We start from the raw sequence: 23,552 nt of genomic DNA, 5'->3' as shown, positions 1-23,552 counted from the left end.
CAATGGTGAACCTGCTCAGCCGGTTACTCACATAAGCGCGTCTAGAAATGTAAGTGCAACAGGGACGTGCTCAGAATGGAGTGAGTCCACCTGAGCACCGGGCCCCCACATTTTGCTGCCCCCCCAAAATAAATTGCTCAAGTCACGATGACCTGGATCATGCCGCATGCCGCCCGATTGGTTGGCTTCAGTGGCACGGTACAGCCTCTATAAGGTCAAGTTTACCTCATTTTTATTTTAAAAGCTACTTAATAAAATATAATCAACTTAGAAAGCCCACAGAATATTGTTTATATATGAAAGATTGCTCTTGATGTGTAGAGGTGAGGGGAAGTTGGCAATGTCCACGCCTGAGGCCTCACCCCTGTCCACGCCTGAGGCCCTCACCCCTGTCCACGCCTGAGGCCCTCACCCCTGTCCACAGCTGAGGCCCTCACCCCTGTCCACGCCTCACGCCCTCATCCCTGTTCACATCTGACGCCCTCACCCGTCCACGCCTGAGGCCCTCACCCCTGTCCACGCCTGAGGCCCTCACCCCTGTCCACACCTGAGGCCCTCACCCCTGAGGCCCTCACCCCTGTCCACGCCTGAGGGCCCGTTCTCCTATACAAAATTTACAGCAGAGGTTTATAATCCAACGCATGCCCTGCATTGCACATACCCAGAAGAGGCTATTTGGAGAGCAGAGGTGGTGCCAAAATGGCACCGCCAGGCCCCTACCCAAATTCTCCCACTGTGCCTGACAATGTTCTGTTTTGCCCCTGGAAACCTTTAGCCTTCTTGTTTTTGGCCACATTTGTTGATTCTTCAGCATATTATAACTACTTAAACAGGGAAAATATTAGTCCTGCGCCAGTTTAAACGCTGCCTTGAGCGTTACTGATTAACACTGCAGTACACACTATATACCACAGTCCTGCATATGGTTCAGGTATCTCGTCCTTAGTACTAGAGACACGATGAAAGGCGCAGCACTGCTCGGTCATGCTGGTTAGTAGGAAACACGGGACTAAAGGTCCTGACTCTCAGAATCAGACAAGTAAAAACTAGGGATGTGCGCCGGACCATTTTTGCCGGATTTGGATTTGGATTTGGTTCTAATTCGTCGTCCGGCTTTGGATTTGGATTTGGATTTGCCAAACTGCGGTGACTGGCTTTGGATTTGGATTTGGATTTGGATTTTTTTACAAAAATTGACAAAAAAAGCTAAAATCACATAAATTGGTCTTTTTTTTCTTCCTAGAGTATTATTAACCTCAATAACATTAATTTCCAGTCAATTTAGACCATATCACAGCTTATAATATTGTTTTCAACATTATTGGCCAAAGGTTGCAGTGAGCTGACTGGTTACTAAGCGACAAAGCAGCGGCACAACGACACAGACACCACAGTATAAAGCACATCTATGACACATTGCCACACAGCAGTGGCAGAAATGAAAAGTAGTGCACCCACCCAGTGGGGTACGGCCAGCAGAGTCACAGTACTTGTTTACAAAGTGGGCTACGGCCCTAGGAGTCACAGTGCACAATCTTATTAGCATTACACCGCACATAGGGCCTGATTCACATTACACCATAAAGTAGTGTCTCTTATTTATGTTACGACACACAGTAGTGCCCCTTTTACACAATGCCCACAGTAGTGACCCTTTTACACAATGCCCACAGTAGCGGTGTCCCTTACACAATGTCCCCCAGCAGTGGTGCCCCCTATGCAGTCCCCTTAGTAGTACGGTCCACTATGCAGTGCCCCCAGTTGAATGCTCCCCAGTAGTATGCCCCCCATTAGCAGGCCCCCCCAGTAGTATGTCCCCCATTAGCAGGCCCCCCCAGTAGTATGCCCCCCATTAGCATGCCACCCAGTAGTATGCCCCCCCAGTAGTATGGCTCCCCCAGTAGTAGGCTGCCCCAGTAGCAGGCCCCCCCAGTAGTAGGCTGCTCCAGTAGTAGCCCCCCCTGTAGTATGGGCCCCCCCTGTAGTATGGCCCCCCCTGTAGTAGGCCCCCCCAGTAGTATGGCCCCCCCAGTAGCAGACCCCCCCCCAGTAGTATAGCCCCCCCCAGTAGCAGGCCCCTCTGTAGTATGGCCCCCCCAGTAGTATTGCCTCCCCCAGTAGCAGACCCCCCCCCAGTAGTGCAGACCCCCCCCCCAGTAGTATAGCCCCCCCAGTAGCAGGCCCCTCTGTAGTATAGCCCCCCCCAGTAGCAGACCCCCCCAGTAGTGCAGACCCCCCCCCCCAGTAGCGCCCCCGGACCTTTGACAAGTAAAAAAATAAAAAAAATAAAACTTACCTGTATCCCCGCTCCCGCGCCGTCCGCTCTGTCACACGCTGAGGAGGGAGCCGGAAGACGGAGCTCATGTGTGAGCTCCAGCCGGCTCCCTCCGTGCAGCAGCCAATGAGAGTCTGTGTGACTCTCATTGGCTGCTGTAACAAACACACAGCTGCCGCTGGCGGCTGTGTGTCTGTGTCTGTGTAGGGCAGAGCGCTATCACTGCGCTCTGCCCTACACGCGAGGAGACCTGATGTCGGATTCTCTAGTGAGAATCCGACATCAGGCGGCCGCCGTTCGGCCCCGAACGGGGATCCGAGTCAGGCGGTGAACACCCGAACAGGGTTCGGGTGGACTCGGATCCCCAATGTTCGGAGCGGTTCGGATTCCACAGAATCCGAACCGCTCATCTCTAGTAAAAACAGAGGAGTCTGGAGTCAGGAATTTACAGTGCTGCAGGGAGCCAGGAGATGATCCTGAGGGGGGGTGGGGGGGGGTTTGCTGGGAGACACATGCTGACTAGTACAGGGCTGTGCGGGGGCATCTGTCGGCTGAACTTGGGGTTGTATTTCCAAATGCACTTTCTTCAGGCTCTCTCTGATGTTGGTCGTGTAATCCCATTCATCAGAATTATTTTAAGTGAACTTGGTTTTCACACCCAGGGGTGTATTTACTAAAGTGAGAGTTTTAAGTAATGGAGATGTTGCCCGTAGCAACCAATCAGATTCTACTTAACATTTAACTAGCACACTCTAGAAGATAATAGCTAGAATCTGATTGGTTACTATGGGCAACATCTCCAATTCTAAAAACTCTCACTTTAGTAAATAATATACCACCCAGAGCGCAGAACTGTCTGCCCTCCCTCATCACCAGACTACAGGCGGCTGAGAGGCTCAGCTAAATCGTCCCTAACTGTATCCTCCGTTGCCAGCGACAGTCATTTCACTGGGTCTTCCTGCCCACGCCAATCACCGTGGTACCCATATTATTATCATTTATATGTAATAAGGCGCCACAAGGGTTCTGCAGTGCTGAGTAATAGGAACCAAACTGACAATAAGTAAACAGTGCAACAATGAATGAAATATATATCAGTGTTAAGAGGCTGGCAACCCCATTTATCATCATTTATTTTGATGATCGGCGGCAGTTGCGTCTATTAGCGGTCGTTCGTCTGCGACCTTATGCAAATGCCGCTACAAAGTCCTTCCCTTGTGTACATCCGTCTGTAAGTGAAAGGACTGAAGCGCCAACTGACAGCGTCCATAGACGCTGTATTACCGATTGGGGCGGCATTAAACGCCACAGACGGTCGTTGCAGTTTCTCCATCAGAAAATGGCCTCCCATGTGAGCGTCTGTGTATGCAGCCGCTTTCACCGTCACGCCTGCGACGCTCCCATAAGACGCACGATCTCCTTCCATGCGCTAAGCCACCTCCTCCCTGTCACCGCCCAGGAACACACGGTACATTTTCAATACAGCTCTCCGTGCGTGCGTCTGAAATCGCAACTGCGACTCTCTACGGGCGCCATGCGTGGTGCATCTTGTGTATGCGTAGTATTAAAAAAAATTGCTCAGCTGCTTCCGACATTGGCGCTGCGTCCATCTCTGAATCAGACCCGATATGGCAGTAACAAGACGCTGCCTGGCAGTGTTTTCTTGTACCAGTAAAATATATATTTGGAACCTGAATGGGGTTTGCAGCCTGTATCTGCATCACTGCCCAGTATGGATATTGCTGATCACCAAACTCCCTGTCCTAAATCAAGGCTGTAACTTTAGCAGGAGCTCCACATCTGGATACAATTAGACCTTCGGACGGGGACTCTGTCTAGAGAACACCAGACTCCTGTACAGAACGTCCCAAACTGATCTCAATGAAATCCAGTCCCTGACAGGCAGCGACAGGTCCGGTCCTGCATACATCAGTGCGGTTGCAGATGACGGTACTTTTTTAGGGGCTCACTGTGATAATTACATCATAGACGCCATTCTTGGCCTATCTGCACTTTTGTGGATGTGGCTCCAAAGATCCAATGATGCAAGCTACACAAGCTGCATTATCACCGCCTGACACCCAATATCATGCATCATACCCAATACTATTATTATTATTATTAGTATTAGTATATGACATGCTGGCAGATCCTTGCAGAATGTGATTTAGGGGCCTATTCATTAAACCTAAAAATTCTCTGGAGATAATTAGCTTTAGAACTTGCATGGAGTTCTAGCTAATTATAGGTGGAATTCATCATTCCACCTCTCCATAAGTATCTATTCCGAAAAGCTGACATTTTTGCAATGACAGCTTTTCGGGAAATAGATACTTTCCCTGCCTACACTACCTTATCGCATCTGGAAACAGTGCTGCGCATGCGCTGTTACATCTGTAAAACCAGCGCATGCGCAGCACTGCCTACAGATGCGGTAAGTTTGTGTACCCCCCCGACCCCCCCCTGACCCTCTCCACTCACCTCACCCCCCCCGACTTACCTGTCCGCGCAGCAGCCTCCGGCTCCGTCCTGCTGGTCTGTCATGTGGTTTCCCAGCAGACCACATGCCAGATTAGAAAAAAAATTAAAAACTTTTTTTTTTTCTAAACTTTCTTGTGCTCTGCTGGGGAGCACACATGTCCGACCAGCCTCCGGAGCCTGAGGACGGAGCAGAGCGCCGGAGGGACTCGTCGGGGGACCTGCACAAGCGGATACAGGTAAGTCGATTCTGCTATTCGCCACCTCACAGTGGCGAATAGTAACTACATCAAATTCCGAAAATTTATAATTTTCGGAATTTGATGAATACCACAATTTCCACATCCCCATACTAATGTACTAATGTATGGGGAGTGTGGAAATTAACGCAGTGGAACTTAGCAAGGAGATATCTGTGATATCTCCTGTGCCAAGTCTGTTCATGAATACCAAAATAACGTTATTTAAGGAAAATGTCCTTAAAAACGTTATTTTAGTGTTGATGATTAGGCCCCTTAGTCTGATAAGCACCCTCAGGTGACCATACGGGTGACTAGTAAGCTGGAGGATCAGCCCATATGGGGCCAGGCAGTTAGCAGATTACAAATTCTCATCTCCAGGAAGCCAGCGCTTGGCACTGTATTATAAAAGTTGATAGAGGCCCTCATTCAGAGCCGTACGCTCTGAGCAGAGCGCACGCTCTGAATGAGGGCCGGCCTTCATGAAAATGGAGCGTCCTCCTGGACGCTCGTATAGCTGTGGGTCACCACCCACAGGCTATACGAGTGTGCAGTTTGATGGCCGCGATGGTCGTGACCATCGCGACCATCGAAACTGCGAGCCGGAGCCTGCGGTTGAGGTTTTCAACCGCAAGCTCCGGAGTGATTTTGGCTCTATCGGAGCCAAAATCACTCCCACTGACATCACTAGTGATGTCAGTGGGCCGGCTTCTGACGGGAGGCGTTCCCGTGGGAACGCCCCAGTCAGGGAGGCACGCCCCCGGCACGCTTACCAAAGGGGGCGTGCTGTCAATCAACATCGACAGCACGCCCCCTTTGATCAGACACAACGAGCGAAGGACTTTCCTTCGCTCGTCGCGTCTGGCGCATGCGCACGATGGAGCTCCCTCCGTCGTGCGCATGCTCAGTCCAGAACATCGACCCACTTGCGAGCGGACAGCCGCTCGCGAGTGGGTCTGAATCAGGCCCAGAATCCCTAATGCTTCCCTTTAGCTCTATAGCATAAGGCACAGTACACATTTGCTGTTGGTGAGGGCTGTCCTGCAGTTACAAAATCCTAAACCAGAGGTCAAGCCTCGCGGCCTTGGTATTACTGTGGGATCGTTACGGAAGGCCTGACATAGCCAAACTGTACACACCAGGATACAAACTAACAGGCGGCCATTGTGAGAGAGGTGTCAGGGTCTGTACAGGACATGATAAAACGTTGCTGCAGCCTGAAAGACACATTAAAAATTCTTGGTTTCCCCAGTGACATTGGGCCGGCTGAAGCAAGGAGGAATATATATACAGAAGTGTTCATGTTTCTTCCAAAAGCTAGATAAGCTGTGACACTTTACTGATTAATCAACTTGTCTCTCTGTCATCTTCCTGCATAAAGGACATCTGAATTCTCTATTCCCTTACGTCACAGGTTCTCAAACTCAGGGCCTAATTCAGACCCGCTCGCGAGTGCTGAGCGCTTGCAAGCGGGTCGATGTTGGCCAAGTGCGCATGCGCACGAGGGAGCCGGCTCCGTCGTGCGCATGCGCGAGACCCGGATAGCGACGGCCAAGCCGTCGCTATGGGTTTCGCTACAAAGGGGGCGTGCTGTCGATGGTGAGTGACAGCACGCCCCCTTTGGTGGGCATGCCGGGGGCGTTGCTGCCCAGACAGACGCGTTCCCATGGGAACGCCTACCGTCTGGGGCCAGCCCCACTGACATCACGAGTGATGTCAGTGGGAGTGCTCTCGGCTCTGGTAGAGCCGAAAGCCCTCCAGGGCTTGCGGCAATGAGACCCTACCACAAGGGTCTCGTCGCAAGCCCGATGGTCGCGATGGTCTTGACCATCGCGACCATCTATTTGGCCGCTCGCTATAGCTGTGGGTGGTCACCCACAGCTACGCGAGCGGCCAGGAGGCCGCTCTAACATTCAGAGGGATGGCCCTGATTCAGGGCCTCAGTCCTCAAGACCCCAAACAGTGCATGTTTTCCAGGTCTCACAGAATCACAAGGGAAATAATTAGCTCCACCTTTGGACCTTTAAAATGTGTCAGTGAGTAATGAATGCACCTGTGCACCTGCTGAGTGACCTGCAAAATGTGAACTGTGTGGGGTCCGAGTTTGAGAGCCATTGTTATGTAAAGAAGAAACAATGGGCCTGATTCAGAGCCGGACGCTCTTTGAGAGCGCTCGCTCTGAATTAGGGGGTCCCTGTTTTTTTTTAAAGACGGCCTCCTGGCCGCTCGCATAGCTGTGGGTGACCACCAACAGCTTTAGCGAATGGCCAGGTGATGGTCGCAATGGTCACGACCATCGCAACCATTGGGGCTTGCGACGAGACCCTTGTGGTAGGGTCAATTACCGCAAGTCCCAGTGACCTTTCGGCTCTAATAGAGCCGGAAGCTCACCACTGACATCACTCAGTGTTGGGCTGCCCCCAAACAGCAGGCGTTGATTCAGGAACGCCTCCGTTTGGCCAGCCACCCCCCCTCCCCGCCTCCAAAACGGGGCAAGCTGTCAATCACAATCGACAGCTGCCCCGCTTTGGTGTGAGACCCGTAGGGACGGAACGCCCGTCGCTGGCCGGGTCTCGCGCATGCGCACTCCAGAGCCGGCTCCGGCATGCGCAGTGGGGGGCCATCGACCCGCTTGACAGCGCTGTGCGCTCGCGAGCAGGTCTGAATCAGGCCCAATGTGTAGACGAACCAGCAGTGACCAGATGAGGTGCGTGGTGTATAGCCCCAGGTCTGCAGGATCAACTACATCATCACTTATACTACATCATCGATGGTTTATGGCCTATACCAGATATTTTTACCATTGATGGCAGAGAGCCAATGGATCGCTGCCATCGATGGATGAGTAGGAGCAGATTTTTTTGGGGATGGGATGGAGTTTTGCCCCACCCCCTGGTGTAGGCTAAGCCCAGAGCCTGTTTTTGTTTTTGATTAGCCTGCAGCCGCAGTTCCTCACCACAGCGGTGGCCATGGAGGGGTGCAAACCATCAATGGTTCTCCATCGATGGTTTATATGCCATCGATGGTAACCATCAATTGACACTCCTCCTATGACCATCCCTACCTCAGCCTCCCCTGACTCGACCACTCTACACCCCCTCCTTCCTGTTCTCATCCCTCTCTCTCCCCACTCCCCCAACTCCCGTTCCCCCATATGGAGCTCATACCTCTCCAAAAACCACGTACATGCCCCAAAACACACCTTCATAGCCAGGAAGGGTAAAAAGCACATAAATAATAAACTGCACTTTCCTTCACCTCTGATTGGGGGAGAGGAGGTCACATGAATCACCTCTGATTGGGGGAGAGGAGGTCACATGAAGCTGGCCGCTTCCCTTTAGTCTTATTTAGGTATGGCAATCAGTGGGTTAACCATCAATGGTCACCATCAATTGTTCCATTGCTGGTCAACTGCGATGGTTTCAAACCATTGACAGGGGAACCATCGATAGTTTCACCCATCAATGGTCATCCCTGCTCTATTATTAACTGGACAGCTGGCCAATCAGAGGAGAAGGTGGGGTTTTGGGGGGTATGTGGGGGCAGAGCTGGGCTCCATGTCCCCAGAAGAAATTAAAAAAAAAACATTGGGGAGATCTGTACCATCGATGGCGAAGAACCATTGGATCTCTGCCATTGATGGCAAAACCATCTACCAGTTGTGTGTGTGTGGTTGGGATCATCAGAGCGCAATGCAAAATAAATCAATCAATCTTCCACCTCCGCAATAGTCCAGCACGAGGCTGCTGTCTACCTCCTGGTCACATGGGGTCTGCTGTGAAATATGAAGTTAATTCTGTGATCTATCAGGACATGTCGCTTTAACCCACGGCAACAAAATACCTGCAATTGCTTCCAAAATGCACTATTTAAAAATAGAAAAAGAGAAGCCGCCGTGTGACAGCGAGTTCCAGCACATTATCATCCTGAGCACACGGACACATGCAGTATGTCCCCAATTAGGTCAAAAATCCCCCCCCCCCCCCCCCCAACTAGTGCACAGACCACAAGACTTCTCTCCAAAACATTACAGGAGTTTACATTTTCCTCTCCATCCATTCCAAAATCCATGGTGGAAAGTTACCGGCAGATTCACTGCTGGGATGACGGATTCAGGATCCAAACTTATCCTGAGGGCCGGATTTAGCGCTGTCAGACAGAAGCCCATTGAGAAGCGAGTCGGCGTGCCATCCTCAGATGACCGCAGAGGGTTTACAGGGCACATTATTATTCCAGTCTTCTGCCAACATTTCCCCACTCTGTTTCCAGACTTTGTACAACAAAACGTGCGCCCACCGCTCACGCAACACAGGAGGGTGGCCAGTCCTGGCACACAGAGAGTTAATTAGACAAATGACACAGAACAAAAGCGATAGTAACTAGATAACATTTTTGCACAGAGCCTTCAACAAAAAGATTGCAGTGCCAAGAGCTAAAAACTTCCCCCCACCTGGGCAGACCCCGTTCTTGCTTTGTAGTTGTCTTAAGCTTGGCAGGTGTCCCTCTATGGCAGGTTTGGACCTAACCCAATAGTAGGGATGACCATCGATGATTCATGATCATCGATCGTTTATGGCCAATGTCAAATGCTTTTGCCATCGATGGGGGATAACCAGATGGTTTCCCTCCATCGATGTCTAAGCATAACCGAATGTTTTTGTTTTTTTTAACAAAGTGTTGGGACACAAAGCTTAGCTCCGTCCCCAGGTTCTGATTCCCCCACGGGTCTGTCAGCCAAAAAACAGGGATGACCACCCTGTACATTGCTCTGCGGCTGCCTTCACTGTTTGTAGGTGACAGGGGCAATGTAACCATACTTACCTACTAATTATGGTGCCCCCAGGGAGGTCTCTCCAGAGGGAGGAGCCCAGGTGGTAGCTGCAGCGTTAGTGACTCCGCAAATGTCATCATCATCATCATCATCATCAAGGCACCACCCTGAGGTGTAATGATGGATGACATCCATAGCATTTAGTAATGATGACACAATTCATAAATCAGGTCTATGCCCCCGCCCCACGTACTGGATGAGATCCGCGAAACCTACTGCCTCTCTAGTCAGTGCCGGGAAACTCCCACTACAGTAACTCGGGATTATCCGTGACATTCCAGAAAAGTGGACAAGTATGAAAGTGACGTATGGCTCCTGAATACCTACAGATAAATCACACCCATACTGACAGATGATCTAAGACAAAGCCCAGATCTCTTACACAGTCTCCAGTGTCAGGCAATCCGACCCGCCGTCATCAGGTGTAACCATGCAGGAACCGTACAGGCAATATTAGGTAGAGGCACATTCTCAACAACAATCCTGCAGCTAAATTCAGGTCGCTCCCCAGCCCAGATATTCTGCATACTTCACAGCACCATGTAAAGTCTTCCTCACCTCAGAACCTTGCATGGGGAAAAGCTGCGCAACTGAAAACAGCATCCCCCCCCCATAATATGTCAAAGCATCTTTAATATGAAAAAGGCAAATGGCCCGGTCCTGAGTTAAACGCAATCCGCAAACAGGGGTAAATTTACTGAAAAGTGAGAGTTTTTAGAAGTGGAGATGTTGCCCATAGCAACCAATCAGATTCTACTTAACATTTATCTAGCACCTTCTAGATTCTAGAAGATAATAGCTAGGATCTGATTGGTTGCTATGGGCAACATCTCCAATTCTAAAAACTCTCACTTTAGTAAATTTACCTCACATTGCCAATATTTATGTAGTTGAGTGATTTTTTTTTTTTTTGCAACTGCGCATTGCGCAAAACATTTCGGAAAACACCAGCGGAGCAGTATGCACAAAAGGTGGTGGTGGAATCGATTGCCATGGAAAAAAAAAATGTTGATACTTTAGGGCGCTGCGATTGGAAAAAGTTTGGGAACCACATGCCATCTGTCATGTCATCTGTACATTAGTTCAGAGCGCACTGCAAATCCGTCCAGTAATTGCCGCTCATCTGACTCCAAATTGTCACCGGTGTCGCGAGGAGCCGCTTCCATCAAAACCGGTCTGAGAACTCCACAGTGCAGGGTATCATAGTGTGACTGCAGTGTGTAAATTGCTAGTCACAATGTAGGTTTATTGGCTCAGTGGTGCAAAGAGCACAGGCGAGAAATTAACGAGCATCAGATGCAGGTGATAGGGTCACATGACTCACCCTTCACCACGGTCTCGGGAAACAGATACGGCAGCAACGGCAGGACTCTACAGCAAAGGGCTTGTTCCTAGCAGAGAATGGTTCTGGGGGTTCTGCAATGTTGTGGGTACATAGTCCTGGCATACTTTGGAGGATACAATTAAAGCTGGTACCCTACGCACTATGAAATATATTATATGCTATATCGTTCCGATGGGAATCAGAACAATGGACCTCATTCAGAGGCGGTCGTTAGATGGAAGCGGTCGCACTGAATCAGGACGGTCGCTTGCATCCTGAACGGCCGCCGCCTTGTCGATTGTTAAGCTGTGGGTTACCACACACAGCTTAACGACCGACCAGGTTGATGGTCTCGATGGTGATCACCATCGCGACCATCGGGGCTTACCACCAGACCCTAGGGTTGGGTCTGGACACTCGTAAGCCCCAGGGAGCTTTCTGCTCTGATGGAGCAGGAAGCTCCCCACTGACATCACTGATGATGTCAGTGCGGCCGCCCACAAAACGGTAGGCGTTCGGAAAGGAACGCCTCCATTTTGGAAACCACCCCCCAGGCCCGCCTATCAAACGGGGGCAGCTGTCGATCAACATCGACAGCCGCCCCTTTGGTAACTAGATCCGGAGCGACAGAGTTTCTCTGTCGTTCCGGGGCTTGCGCACGCACAGTGCGGCCGCTGCATGTGTGCAGGCCAAACCATCGAGTCGGTTACGAGCGCATCGGCGCTCGCGACCGACTCTGAATGAGGTCCAATATATCATGTGCATCGTATAGTTAGAGAACACTTGATAATAGGCCAACTGAGTCACGCATAATGGCCACTTGCGCCGAGACACTGAAACGACTTTATCTGCTTACAGAATTACAGCCGCAGGGCAGGAAAGCGCGCAGGACACACCTGCATTTTTTCTGCCACTTCTCCCCCAAACGGTACAAAGAAATTCTCTCCGCAAGCAGCATTGAAAAGGGCGCGTGTGTGCAATGCGACCATGACGCAGTTGCTCAATAATCGGTGAAGTGTAAATATCGGAATAGCGTCCATCCCTGAATTAGGACCTTAGATATTAAGGGGGGGGAAGGAGGCAGCAAACAACTACAAAAGGGCAAACTTGATGCCGCTTAGTTGCTGCCGCCAAGTGAGATGTGTTGACGTTACAATTTATTATGCCATCTGCCGATGCTAATTTCTGCCTGCCCCATGTCCCTTCGCGAATCACTGCACTCTGCTGGGAACCTACGTACAAGAGGCGCACCGCTCCAAAGACTCATCTGCGGTTTTACACTTCGCACATGCGGCCCTGCAGTGTATTGAAGCGTTGGGCTTGCCATGTGCTGACTTTTACCCTCTGTATGTAGCTGGGGATGGTCAATATCACACAGTACACAGAGAGAGCAAACAGTCCTTGTCCTAACACTGGCGCTGCAGCTCTGCATTAACCCCTTACGTACCGGGCAAACAGCTCTGCCATGCCTCTGTCCATAGACCCGATACAGCCCTTAAGGGTCATATGAAGCCCTCACCTTCCCTAATCACTTTCATGGGGATCCCACAACCCACTACTGAAAATATACGCTGGGCGCTTTTCTTGTAAAACTTTGGGCAGCCCTGGATTACAGCAGAGGCCTAATCTGTGGGTCTGGGCCCCAGAAGAGGGTTCTAGGATGCGCTTCCTATAATTGTCTGATATGCGACACACTGGAAGTACCAACACTTGTATTTGTAATCTGCGTATGGCTCTATCAGGGGTATTCAATATAAAACGTAAACTTCGTCGTCTATGCGGGTCGAAGTTTTCGCCGCACATCGGAGCTTTTGCCGGCGGAAAAGTATCGCGCGCGCCCCCGCTTATACCCATATTCAATATGAAATCGGCGAAAACGGCACCCGGCGAATGTGAAATCAGCGAAAACGTCGCTGATTTTTGGGGAAATCACCCTAACACCCCCAAAAAGATGCTCTGACATGGGGGATCACTGTGGATACCCCCGATTAGCCCTGCTGAAGGTTTTTGGAGTCTTTAAACGGGCTCAATAGCTGCTAATTTGGGGATTTGGGAAGGTGGTGAATAGTATTTAGAAGTTTTTTTTGCAGAAAATAAGTCGTCCCAGCAAATTTGTGGTACTTGAAAATGAGGGTGAGCATATTTAAAAGTAACTAAAATTAACTTTTAAAAAACGTGAAAAATCCACCTGCCACAAACACCAGCAATGAAAAAAACACCTGGGGCATACTTGGGGACCCCCCTAGATTGTAGTTCGCTAGTTTTTAACTTTGTACCCCCCAATTATTTTTTTTGCCCCCAAAATGAAAGTGTTTTTATGGGGTCTCCTGAGGTATTTTTTTTTTTTTTTTTGACACAGTTTACCTTTGGGGGACTGTCTGAAGGTTGCAGGGTGGTTTCCGAAATGTTGCACCCCAAATCCCCAATTCTGCACTTTTTTTCGCCACCCATTCCTTGGTGATACTATTTCGCAGGGTCGAATGCAATAAACTTTTCGCACCGGCGAAAAGTTTTCAAATTGAATACGGTGTAAAAATAAAAGCGGCGAAAATGACGTCATCCGAGCGAAAACATCGCAGAAACTGCGTTTTCGCTCCATATTGAATACCCCTGTATGTCATTTGGTATTTGATCAGGTTTTAATTTTAAATGGAGTCGGGAGAGGACGCCAGGAGCCCGGGGAAGGAGACTGGGTGTAATTGGAGAGAATAAAATAAACGGACATTGGAATTCTCCACCTTATTTCCTACTCTGTCAGTCTCCCTCCCAGCCTCATTTCGCCTCCAATGAACTTGCCTACTCTCCGGGAACGGCCAGGAGCCTCCCGAAAATAGGGCGGACGAGCCTCCCTGCCAGCGCCACCACCGCCTGCCCCCCCTTGTATAAGTGGTCAGTCCAGGGGCAGCTGATGACATGATTCGCGCTGAAAGGTATCCTTCATATTCTCACACCTCCATATTCTTATGTACAATGGCAGACAGGACGGTAAAATTATATATCTCCCCCTTGTACCATTGTACATAAGAATTAGGTGAGTTCAAGGTTATTCCAGGCTGCCGAATATTGAGGACTGATTAGTAAAATTGTGTCTCTGTTTTTTTTCTGCCCCCGAGAGGGGTATATTCCCAGTGCCTGAGTCTAGAGGCGATAGACATATTCCATTCAAGGGACAGTGCCTATTGGAGCGCTCATTCTTTCTATCTTACCGTTCTTAAAGGGGCGGAGCTCCTGAGCGCGGTCTGGGCTTGGACAATTGTTTTATTATGATTCGTGCTGAATTGCATCATCGTGACCCCGTCCCTGGCCGAACATTGCCGGTAATCTTGGCATTGTGACGCAGTCGTGCAGTCATGCCCCCGCCCCACCCTCAAAATCTCGGCACGTCCCCCCTGCTGTGCCGACCTGGCGGTAGGTAGCCAGATTGTCGGCTTGTCTGTGGAAACTTTACCCATTTACCCATGCATGGGGCAGATCACAGCTCACAGAGGCCTTGCCACACCACTTCCCGCGCTCTTATACCTACATCTGTGCTGGCAGGATAGCGTTGCTATACGTCCTGGTTTTCCTGGGATTGTACTGGAATTAGGGTCTGTGCTCTGGCGTCCAGAGGGCGCCCATATGTCCCAGCTTTGTGGGGAGGAGGAAAGCAAATAACTGAGGGTAGTCTGATGGTCCCCGGCCCCCAATAAAAGCACCCAGACATGCCCCCCACCACACATTCACCGGTCAAGACAGAGCCCACAGCAGCCTGAACCGCGGAAGTACCCTGCACTCTCGTGGGGTACTGTGGCTGGGTCCACCAGTGGCACCACTACTCCTACCACCTTGGGCCCTGGGTGAAGTAGCAGCAGCGCCCGTGGTGACCTGGTACAGCTGCACTAGTTGGGAGTGAGGGCAGAGAGGTGCAATAGACGCCTTTGATAGCAGCACTGATCATTTTCCATTACTCAGCTATATTATCATACAGGGCCGGATTAAGGTCTGTGGGGGCCCCTGGGCAACAAACATGTGGGGGCCCCTATTACGTGCCCTTTATGCAGTGCACCCAGGAGTGTTGCCCCTTATGCAAAGCCCCCTGTAATTATACCCGCAGTAGTAATGTTCCCAATAGTAATGCCCCCTGTATAAATACCCCCAGTAGTAATACCCCTGTAGTTGTGCCCCCAGTAGTCATGCCCCCTGTGTGTGCCCAATAGTAATGCCCTCAGTAGTAATACCCCTGTAGTTGTGCCCCCTGTGGTAGTGGCACCAGTAGTAATGCCCCCCCTTCCCGAGTAATGTCCCCTGTAGTAATGTCCCCCCCGAGTAATGCCCCCAGTAGTAATGCCCCCCCCGAGTAATGCCCCCAGTAGTAATGCCCCCCCCGAGTAATGCCCCCAGTAGTATTGCCCCCTCCCCCCGAGTAATGCCCCCAGTAGTAATGTCCCCCCGAGTAATGCCCCCTGTAGTAATGTCGCCAGTAGTAATGCCCCCCCCGAGTAATGTCCCCCCGAGTAATGCCCCCTGTAGTAATGCCGCCAGTATTAATGTCCCCCCCAGCAGTGGAAAAGCCGCTTGCGCTAAAGAGAAAAAAAAATAATCATACTTACCTTAAGCTCCGCTCCCTCTGCCTTCTGATCTGCTCGGCTGGCGCTGCTCCTCTGCACCATGGGAGAGACGCATGACGTCTCTCCCATAGCGCACTGCCTGAGCCGGAAGCCGGAGCTCATGAGTGAGCTCTAGTCTCCGGCTCTGGCTGCCACTGCGGGGAGGGAGCCGGGCGCCCGCTGGATACAATCTCAGTGGGCGCCTGGTGTCTCCGTGTGGCACCGGGGTTAGGCGGATCTGGTTCCGTCTCCTCCGGTTCACTTTTACCCCGATGGCTGGGTTTGGGGGCCCTTCAGGTGCGGGGCCCAGGGACGATCGCCCCTGTCGCCCCCCCTTTAATCCGGCCCTGTTAGCATATCTCATTACCGGCAACACAGGGGATCTAGCTGCTTCCCTATCAGGAGGGATCTAGCTGCTTCCCTATCAGAAGGGGATCTAGCTGCTTCCCTATCAGAAGGGGATCTAGCTGCTTCCCTATCAGAAGGGGATCTAGCTGCTTCCCTATCAGAAGGGGATCTAGCTGCTTCCCTATCAGAAGGGGATCTAGCTGCTTCCCTATCAGAAGAGGATCTAGCTGCTTCCCTATCAGAAGGGGATCTAGCTGCTTCCCTATCAGAAGGGGATCTAGCTGCTTCCCTATCAGAAGGGGATCTAGCTGCTTCCCTATCAGAAGGGGAGCTAACTGAGCTACAATACCTTTAAGCTGGCCACACACATAGCGATATTTTACCCGATCTGGCCGATTATGACACATTGGAACGACAGAGCGTGTAAAATATGCCAAAATCGTGAGGAAATCGTGAGTCCCCCCTCACGATCACGATGCGATGCGCGTCCCCGCTGGTCGCACATCACATCGTCAGATGGGCAGATCTGACAATCTAGGAGGCAATGCAATGTGAAAGTCTGGATGCAGGAGAGATCGTATGAAGATTGGGCACCAAATCGTGTGGAGATTGTGTGCAGAGCTGCCGGGGAGAGGTTCAAGGGAAATCGTACACATCGGCTGATCGTGTGCACATCGCTATATGTGTGTGGGCACCTTTAGAAGTCATTGCTTATCATTATTATTATTATATGTGTACATACAGTATATAACAGAGCCTACTGCGTAAATCAGCTGGTGCAGAACCTTCTCCTGCTCTGATGTGAATTCCCTATCAGTCCATGTTTTTTTATCTTTTTTATTTTCTATTTAATACATGGAGGGTGCACACGGGCCCAGGGCCGCCCAGAGGGGGGGGAGCGGGTACAATTATCTGGGCTTGTTGGAGGGGCCCAGGTCTGACGTCGCTCCCTCCTCCCCCTTATTTGTCAGCAGCCCAGCAAGGTAAGTTTAGCAATAGTTTTTTTTTTTGGGGGGGGGGGGGAGGGTTAGGTTTAGGCACTAACGGGGAGTGTTAGGGTTAGGGTAAGTATACTTGCCCAAACCCCTGTCGGGATACCAACCATGGAGATGCTGCTGTTCGGTATTGTGACAGGAGACATCTCAGTAGCCGATTACATACCCATTCCATACACACTTATATTAGCAGTTGTTCTGATAACCAAAAATGTATTGAGCTACTTAGTTTCATTTACATATTGCATAATAAAGCAGTTATATAACATTCCTTATCATGTATACATTAAAGTAAAAAATAAAATCTGCAATCAGAAGCAGCAAGGGACCAGGGACTGTAGTTAACAACAAGAGTCCTCAGACACACACATGATGCCGCTAATGACAGGCGCACATACGGCACCGAGTGGTCTGCATCTGTTTGCAATTATACCTACACACTTGTTATGGGTGTCGGGATTCCGGCTGTCAGGATGCCTCTGTCTGTATTCTGAACAGCGGCATCCAGACAGCCGGGATTCCATACGCAACCCAGAATTTAGAACACTCCTGCAATGGTTTATAACTTTCTATACTGTCATTTTTATTTTTAAAGCGCATTGAACATAGAAGAGACGAAGCAACAGATAAATTGAAGATCAAGCAATCAAACCACTCATAGGAATTATGGGCCTGATTCAGACCCGCTCGCAAGCGCTGAGCGCTCGCAAACGGGTCGATGGTGGCCTGCACGAGACCCGGATAGCGACGGGCAAACCGTCGCTCCGGGTCTTGTACCAAAGGGGGCGTGCTGTCGATGTTGAGTGACAGCACGCCCCCTTTGGTGGGCGTGCTGGGGGCGTGGCTGCCCAGACGGAGGAGTTCCCATGGGAACGCCTACCGTCTGGGGCCGGCCCCACTGACATCACAAGTGATATCAGTGGGAGAGCTTTCGGCTCTGTTTGAGCCGAAAGCACTCCAGGGCTTGCGGCAACGAGACCCTACCACAAGGGTCTCGTCGCAAGCCCGATGGTCGCGATTGTCTTGACCGTCGCGACCATCTTCCTGGCCGCTCGCTATAGCTGTGGGTGGTCAGGAAAGCCCTGATTCAGAGCGAGCGCTCTGTCAGAGCGTCCGGCTCTATATTTATAGAGTAGAAGAAGGTTCCCTGCCCTAATGTAAGGCATGCTGGGATTTGTAGTTCTACTGCACCAGGGAAAGCCACACGTAGCTAACATCAGAAAGTGGCTATGCATTCCATGACAACGAGACATAACAGAGCAATGATGACAGTATGATAAATTCCTAGTGTCATGAAAATACAATATAGAAGTATTTTTGCAATATCTCTGGGGCAAAGCAGGAGAAATTGCTAACGTCTGAGATGCCATATATGTGCGTAAGCAGCACATTTTATGGTACATACCCCCTCCCCCAGGACTAAAAAAAAAAGTCTACTTAACTCATTGTGTTGTACATTGTGTCAGTGCACCAACGGTTCCTAGGCAGGCTGTATACAGCGCCCACCACTGAGCCCGAAGGTCAGATTACATAGCTGCCTACCTGTAGTTGGACTCACCAAAAATGAGATGGTTAAAGCTGTTTAATGGGGAGGGGGTGAAGGTAGTCACTGAAAGGATTGGGCTAATAATGGCTCAGTGCCCTAATGTCTGCACATCAGAGAGGAGGGTGACAGTGTAAATGAGGTGTTATTTCCAGGTGTGTGGTCTCAGTATCACCGTAAGCGACACAACTGGTGCCAACAGCAGTAAAACTGCATCCCGGGATTAGCAATAAATACAGGGGGAAAAAAAGTTGGCTACTTAAAAACTAAATAAAACAATTTTTTCTTCCCCAGGATGGAAATAACCTTTATACAATTAAAAATAATAATAATAATTTCTTATGTGACAATAAATAAATAAATAAATGCAATTTGAAGCATTTATGTAGCTTTTGTCAGAAAGCTGTTCTCAGGGCTGGGGAGGGGAGGTGGAATGTAAAGCAAGACCGCTCTTACACCGCGGGTCGATGGTCCCCCACTGCGCATGCGCACGCCGGAGCCGGCTCCGGCGTGCACATGCGCGAGATCCGGCCAGTGATGGGCGCTCCGTCGCTACGGGTCTAGCACCAAAACAGGGCGGCTGTCGATTATGATTAACAGCCTGCCCCGTTTTGGAGGCGGGCGGGGGGGGGGGGTGGCTGGCCAAACGGAGGCGTTCCCGAAGGAACACCTGCCATTTGGGGGCGGCCTCAGTAGTGAGCTTCCGGCTCTATTAGAGCCGGAAGCTCACTGGGGCTTGCGATGGACGAGACCCTACCACAAGGGTCTCGTCGCAAGCCCGATGGTCGCGACCATCACCTGGCCGCTTGCAAAAGCTGTGGGTGGTCACCCACAGCTTAGCGAGCGGCCAGGAGGCTGACACAAAAAAAAAAATAATGCCGTCCTGATTCAGAGCGAGCGCTCTGAAAGAGCATCCTGCTCTGAATCAGTCCCAGAGTTCCAACCAGGATCAGACCCGGAATTTCCCCGGCGCCGACCCAGGATATTCCTGAGTTGGCGTCGTTCACACCGGAGCCGGGTCTGCATTGCATCTCCAAGCGCCACTGAAGCCGGACCAATCGGCCGGCATGCGGCACGCTCCAGATCATTGTGACCCGTAGCGCGCTGTTCACACTGCAGGGTTTCACGGGTCATTACCGTGTTAAACCCTGCAACTTACCTGGGTTGGATTGCCGGGTCACTCGACCCAGGAATCCAACCCTGTCCCCTTTTACAACAAGGAGCTACCCGGGTTAACCCTGCAATAACCCGGGTTTTAGCTCCGGTGTAAAAGGGGTATAAGTTATTACTCCGCCAAGTGTCAGTTTCAGGAAAAAAAAAATCTATATATCTGTAGGGGGTGTCTGAGACAATCAAAAACATATAAGAGTAATGGTAAAAGGGGGGAAGGGGCTCAGGGGTGATGTCAGCTGTGAAATATGTCAGTGTTTTCCTATGGTCCCACCAGAGGTCTGAAAACAGACTGCAAACTCAGAAAAGTAACTTCCACAATGGAGGGAGAGGGAGAGAGAGAGATCAGCCAGACACACAGAGAGTGTGTTGGGGTATAGAGGTGTTTATTTTGCCCCTGCCACATTGAATGAGAGAGAGAGAGAGCGTGAGAGGACAGGCACAGAGAGTAATACCCCTTTTACACTGACCTAAAAATCCCAGATTGATGCGCATCAACCCGAGATTTACTAGGTTGGCCACGGGTCGGTCCCGTGCCGCCCTGCAGTGTAAATAACCCGGATCATGCCGGATGCCGCCCGGTTGGCCGGCATCAGTGGCGCTTGGAGATGACATCATCTCCAAGCATCCATTGCAATGCCGGAAGAGCCACTGCAAACCCGACTGTAGGTGTGAACGGCGCCGACTCTGGAATATCCTGGGTCAGCGCCACAGTCTGAAAGGGGCTAGTTCCAGGTCTGATCTGGAAATTTGGTATAAAAGAGGTATAAGAGTGAGAGAGAGGGTGAGAGAGACAGGCGAGAGAGAGAGACAGAGAGGCGAGAGACAGAGAGGCGAGAGACAGAGAGAGAGCGCAAGAGACAGAGAGAGAGCGAGAGACAGAGAGGCGAGAGACTGAGACAGAGGCGAGAGACAGAGAGGCAAGAGAGAGACAGAGACAGAGAACTTTGGTATAAAAGAGGTATAAGAGTGAGAGAGAGGGTGAGAGACAGGCGAGAGAGAGAGAGAGACAGACAGGTGAGAGAGAGAGGCACAGAGAGAGAGAGAGAGGCAGAGAGAGAGAATGCAGCCAGCCACAGAGTGAGAGTGGCAGAGAGAGTGTGAGAATGGAGAGAGAGAGAGAGAGAGAGAGAAGCCAGCCACAGTGTGAGAAGAGAGAGAGAGAGAGAGAGAGAGGCAGAGAGAATGCATCCAGTCACAGAGTGAGAGTGACAGAGAGAGTGTGAGAATGGAGGGAGAGAGAGAGGGGGGGGGAGAGAGAGGCACAGAGAGAATGCAGCCGGCCGCAGAGAGAGAGAGAGAGAGAGAGGGAGGGAGAGAGAATGAGAATACAGCCAGCCACAGAGTGAGAGTGACAGAGAGAGTGTGAGAAGGGAGAGGGAGAGAGAGAAAGAGAGAGAGAGAGAGAGAGAGAAGCCAGCCACAGTGTGAGAAGGGGGAGGGAGAGAGAGAGAGAGAGAGAGAGAGAGAGAGAGAGAGAGAGAGAGAAGCCAGCCACCGTGTGAGAAGAGAGGGAGAGAGAGAGAGAGAGAGAGAGAGAGAGAGAAGCCAGCCACAGTGTGAGAAGGGGGAGGGAGGGAGAGAGAGAGAGAGAGAGAGAGAGAGAGAGAGAGAGAGAGAGAGAAGCCAGCCACCGTGTGAGAAGAGAGGGAGAGAGAGAGAGAGAGAAAGAGAGTGAGTGAAGCCAGCCACAGTGTGAGAAGGGAGAGAGAGGGAGAGGGAGAGATAGGGAGAGAGAGAGAGAGAGAGAGAGAGAGAGAAAGAGAGTGAGTGAAGCCAGCCACAGTGTGAGAAGTGAGAGAGAGAGGGAGAGAGAGAGAGAATGCAGCCACAGTGTGAGTGACAGAGAGAGTGTGAGAAGTGAGAGAGAGAGGGAGAGTGTGTGTTGGGGAATGGAGGTGATTATTTTACCCCTGCCACATTGGCAAAAACCCTGGGAGGGGCAATGGGAAAAGCCTAAACAATTAACGTATTCAGTGCCAGGCAGTATACAAGGTATTTCAACAGTCTGGACCACAGAATGAATTAACATTTGTGTTGGGTGAGGTGACCAAATCCCCCTTCCCTGCCCTCCCCTCTATACATTACCCCCCTTTGCTGTGATACAGCCAGGGCAGACCTGGTCCTCAGATACAGGGCCTGCAGCCTATGCCTGCAAGGAGTTACACAAATGGGGGGAAGGGGGGCATTAACTCATGAGGTTCTAGTTCTGCACTGGAGGGTTTGGCTGAGAACTCCCATTCATTACACTGCAAACACCTCAGATGAAGTTTCCTAAAGCAGAGTTCTGTAAATATAATAAATGAGAATACTTTCATTCCCCACACACACAGGGACATAGAATTATAACTCATCCTGCCAGACAGTACCACCTTCCAGATCACTTGAAATCGCATAAATTGAAGTCTTAAGTCAAGGTCATTAGCTGGGTCCAGGCTGGGGAGGGGACAGTCTGTGGGAGCTACTGTATAAGGTAGGGGTATGTCAGTGGGTAGCAGGGACCAGCATCCACAGCACATAGCCCAACTGTAATCCACATACACAGATATACTACAATGACATTCACAGCACAAGGGGAGGGGGATCTGCACTGTACTGGTCCGAAGAGCTTACAGTCTGTTACATTCAGTGACCTGCTGACCACTGTACACACACATATACTGTACATCTATAAATCCCCATACAGCTGCCATTCTATGTACTGCAGCAAGAGGTGCTGCTAAACAAAGAGGAATTGTTCTGAAGAGCTATAACAGTAGGAGAATGAACGGCTATTGACCCGCAGAGCTTGCACTCTAGACTCCTGTGTTCCCTGCAATCCTCACCCCTGAGAAGAGCCAGGCAGGGGGAACACTTACCTGAGCTCAGGCTGCTCTGGAAGTAGAATATGACCAGTATGAAGGAGCCCAGACAGGTGGCCAGGACCATCACCTTGCTTCTCCTCATGCTACGCAGGGAGCCAGCCCTGGCTGAGTGCGCTGAGCCCGGCCACTCACTGCCCTGACACTCTCCTTCCACAGCCAGGGAGCCTGCACAGGAGGGTACCACCCATCCCTCCCTGACAGGGGGGACCCAGCCACAAGCCTGCAAGTCACTCCCTGCACAACCTCCCCCTTCCCCCTCTATCTGTTCTCTGCCAGCCAGGAGACATGACACACACTCACAGTCATCTCACAATCAGGGAGCTAGGAATGGCACCCCCTTTCCCCCTGTAATATATTCCCCTCTCCCCTATGGGTAGCATGGTACAGTCCGTCCTGGGAGCAGCCTTGCAGCCGTCAATGTCTCTGTGAAGTTTATTGTGTGATACATTGTTGCCCTTATCTGCAGTGTTATGCGTGTGTCCATTTACTAAGCCTTGGATGGAGATAAAGTACCAGCCAATCAGCTCCTAACTGTCATTTTTTTCAAACGCAGCCTGTGATATGGCAGTTAGGAGATAAAGTACCAGCCAATCAGCTCCTATCAGTTTATCTCCATCCAGGATCCAATGTCCATAGACATTGTAGTTTTCATTTATCACCAAAGAAATCAATACATTATATTATAGCACAAGACAATGACAGTCAGTGGCTGGGTGCACAGTGCAGATTAATTTATGTATTAACATTTATATAACGCACACATATTCCGCAGCGCTGTACCACGAATATTAAGAGCTCCATTTAATACTGGCATGGCTAATGAATATTGAGAAATACGTATGTAAAGCCTAGGGGACAGTGCTATTCATCTATAGATGGTGTAAGCGCTACAGTGACAA

The 23,552-nt window shown here is 50.6% G+C and overlaps 1 protein-coding gene across 1 annotated transcript in view; it reads right to left on the bottom strand.

The window, feature by feature from the left end:
• The window catches only part of LOC148501597 (carbohydrate sulfotransferase 11-like), a 29,891-nt gene extending 7,059 nt beyond the window's left edge, over positions 1-22,832 (bottom strand). The window contains exon 1 of the mRNA XM_088450207.1: positions 22,648-22,832. Within this exon, the coding sequence (XP_088306333.1) occupies positions 22,648-22,735 (88 nt within the window). The 5' untranslated portion in view covers positions 22,736-22,832. The remainder of the gene's footprint in view (positions 1-22,647) is intronic.
• Between the last annotated feature and the right edge of the window lie 720 nt (positions 22,833-23,552).

The sequence above is a fragment of the Taudactylus pleione genome, unplaced genomic scaffold, assembly GCF_031769625.1.
Source record: "Taudactylus pleione unplaced genomic scaffold, aTauple2 ptg000512l, whole genome shotgun sequence".
NCBI lineage: Eukaryota > Metazoa > Chordata > Amphibia > Anura > Myobatrachidae > Taudactylus > Taudactylus pleione.
The sequence above is the reverse complement of the archived record's forward strand: the minus strand, read 5'-3'. Positions and strand labels throughout refer to the sequence as shown.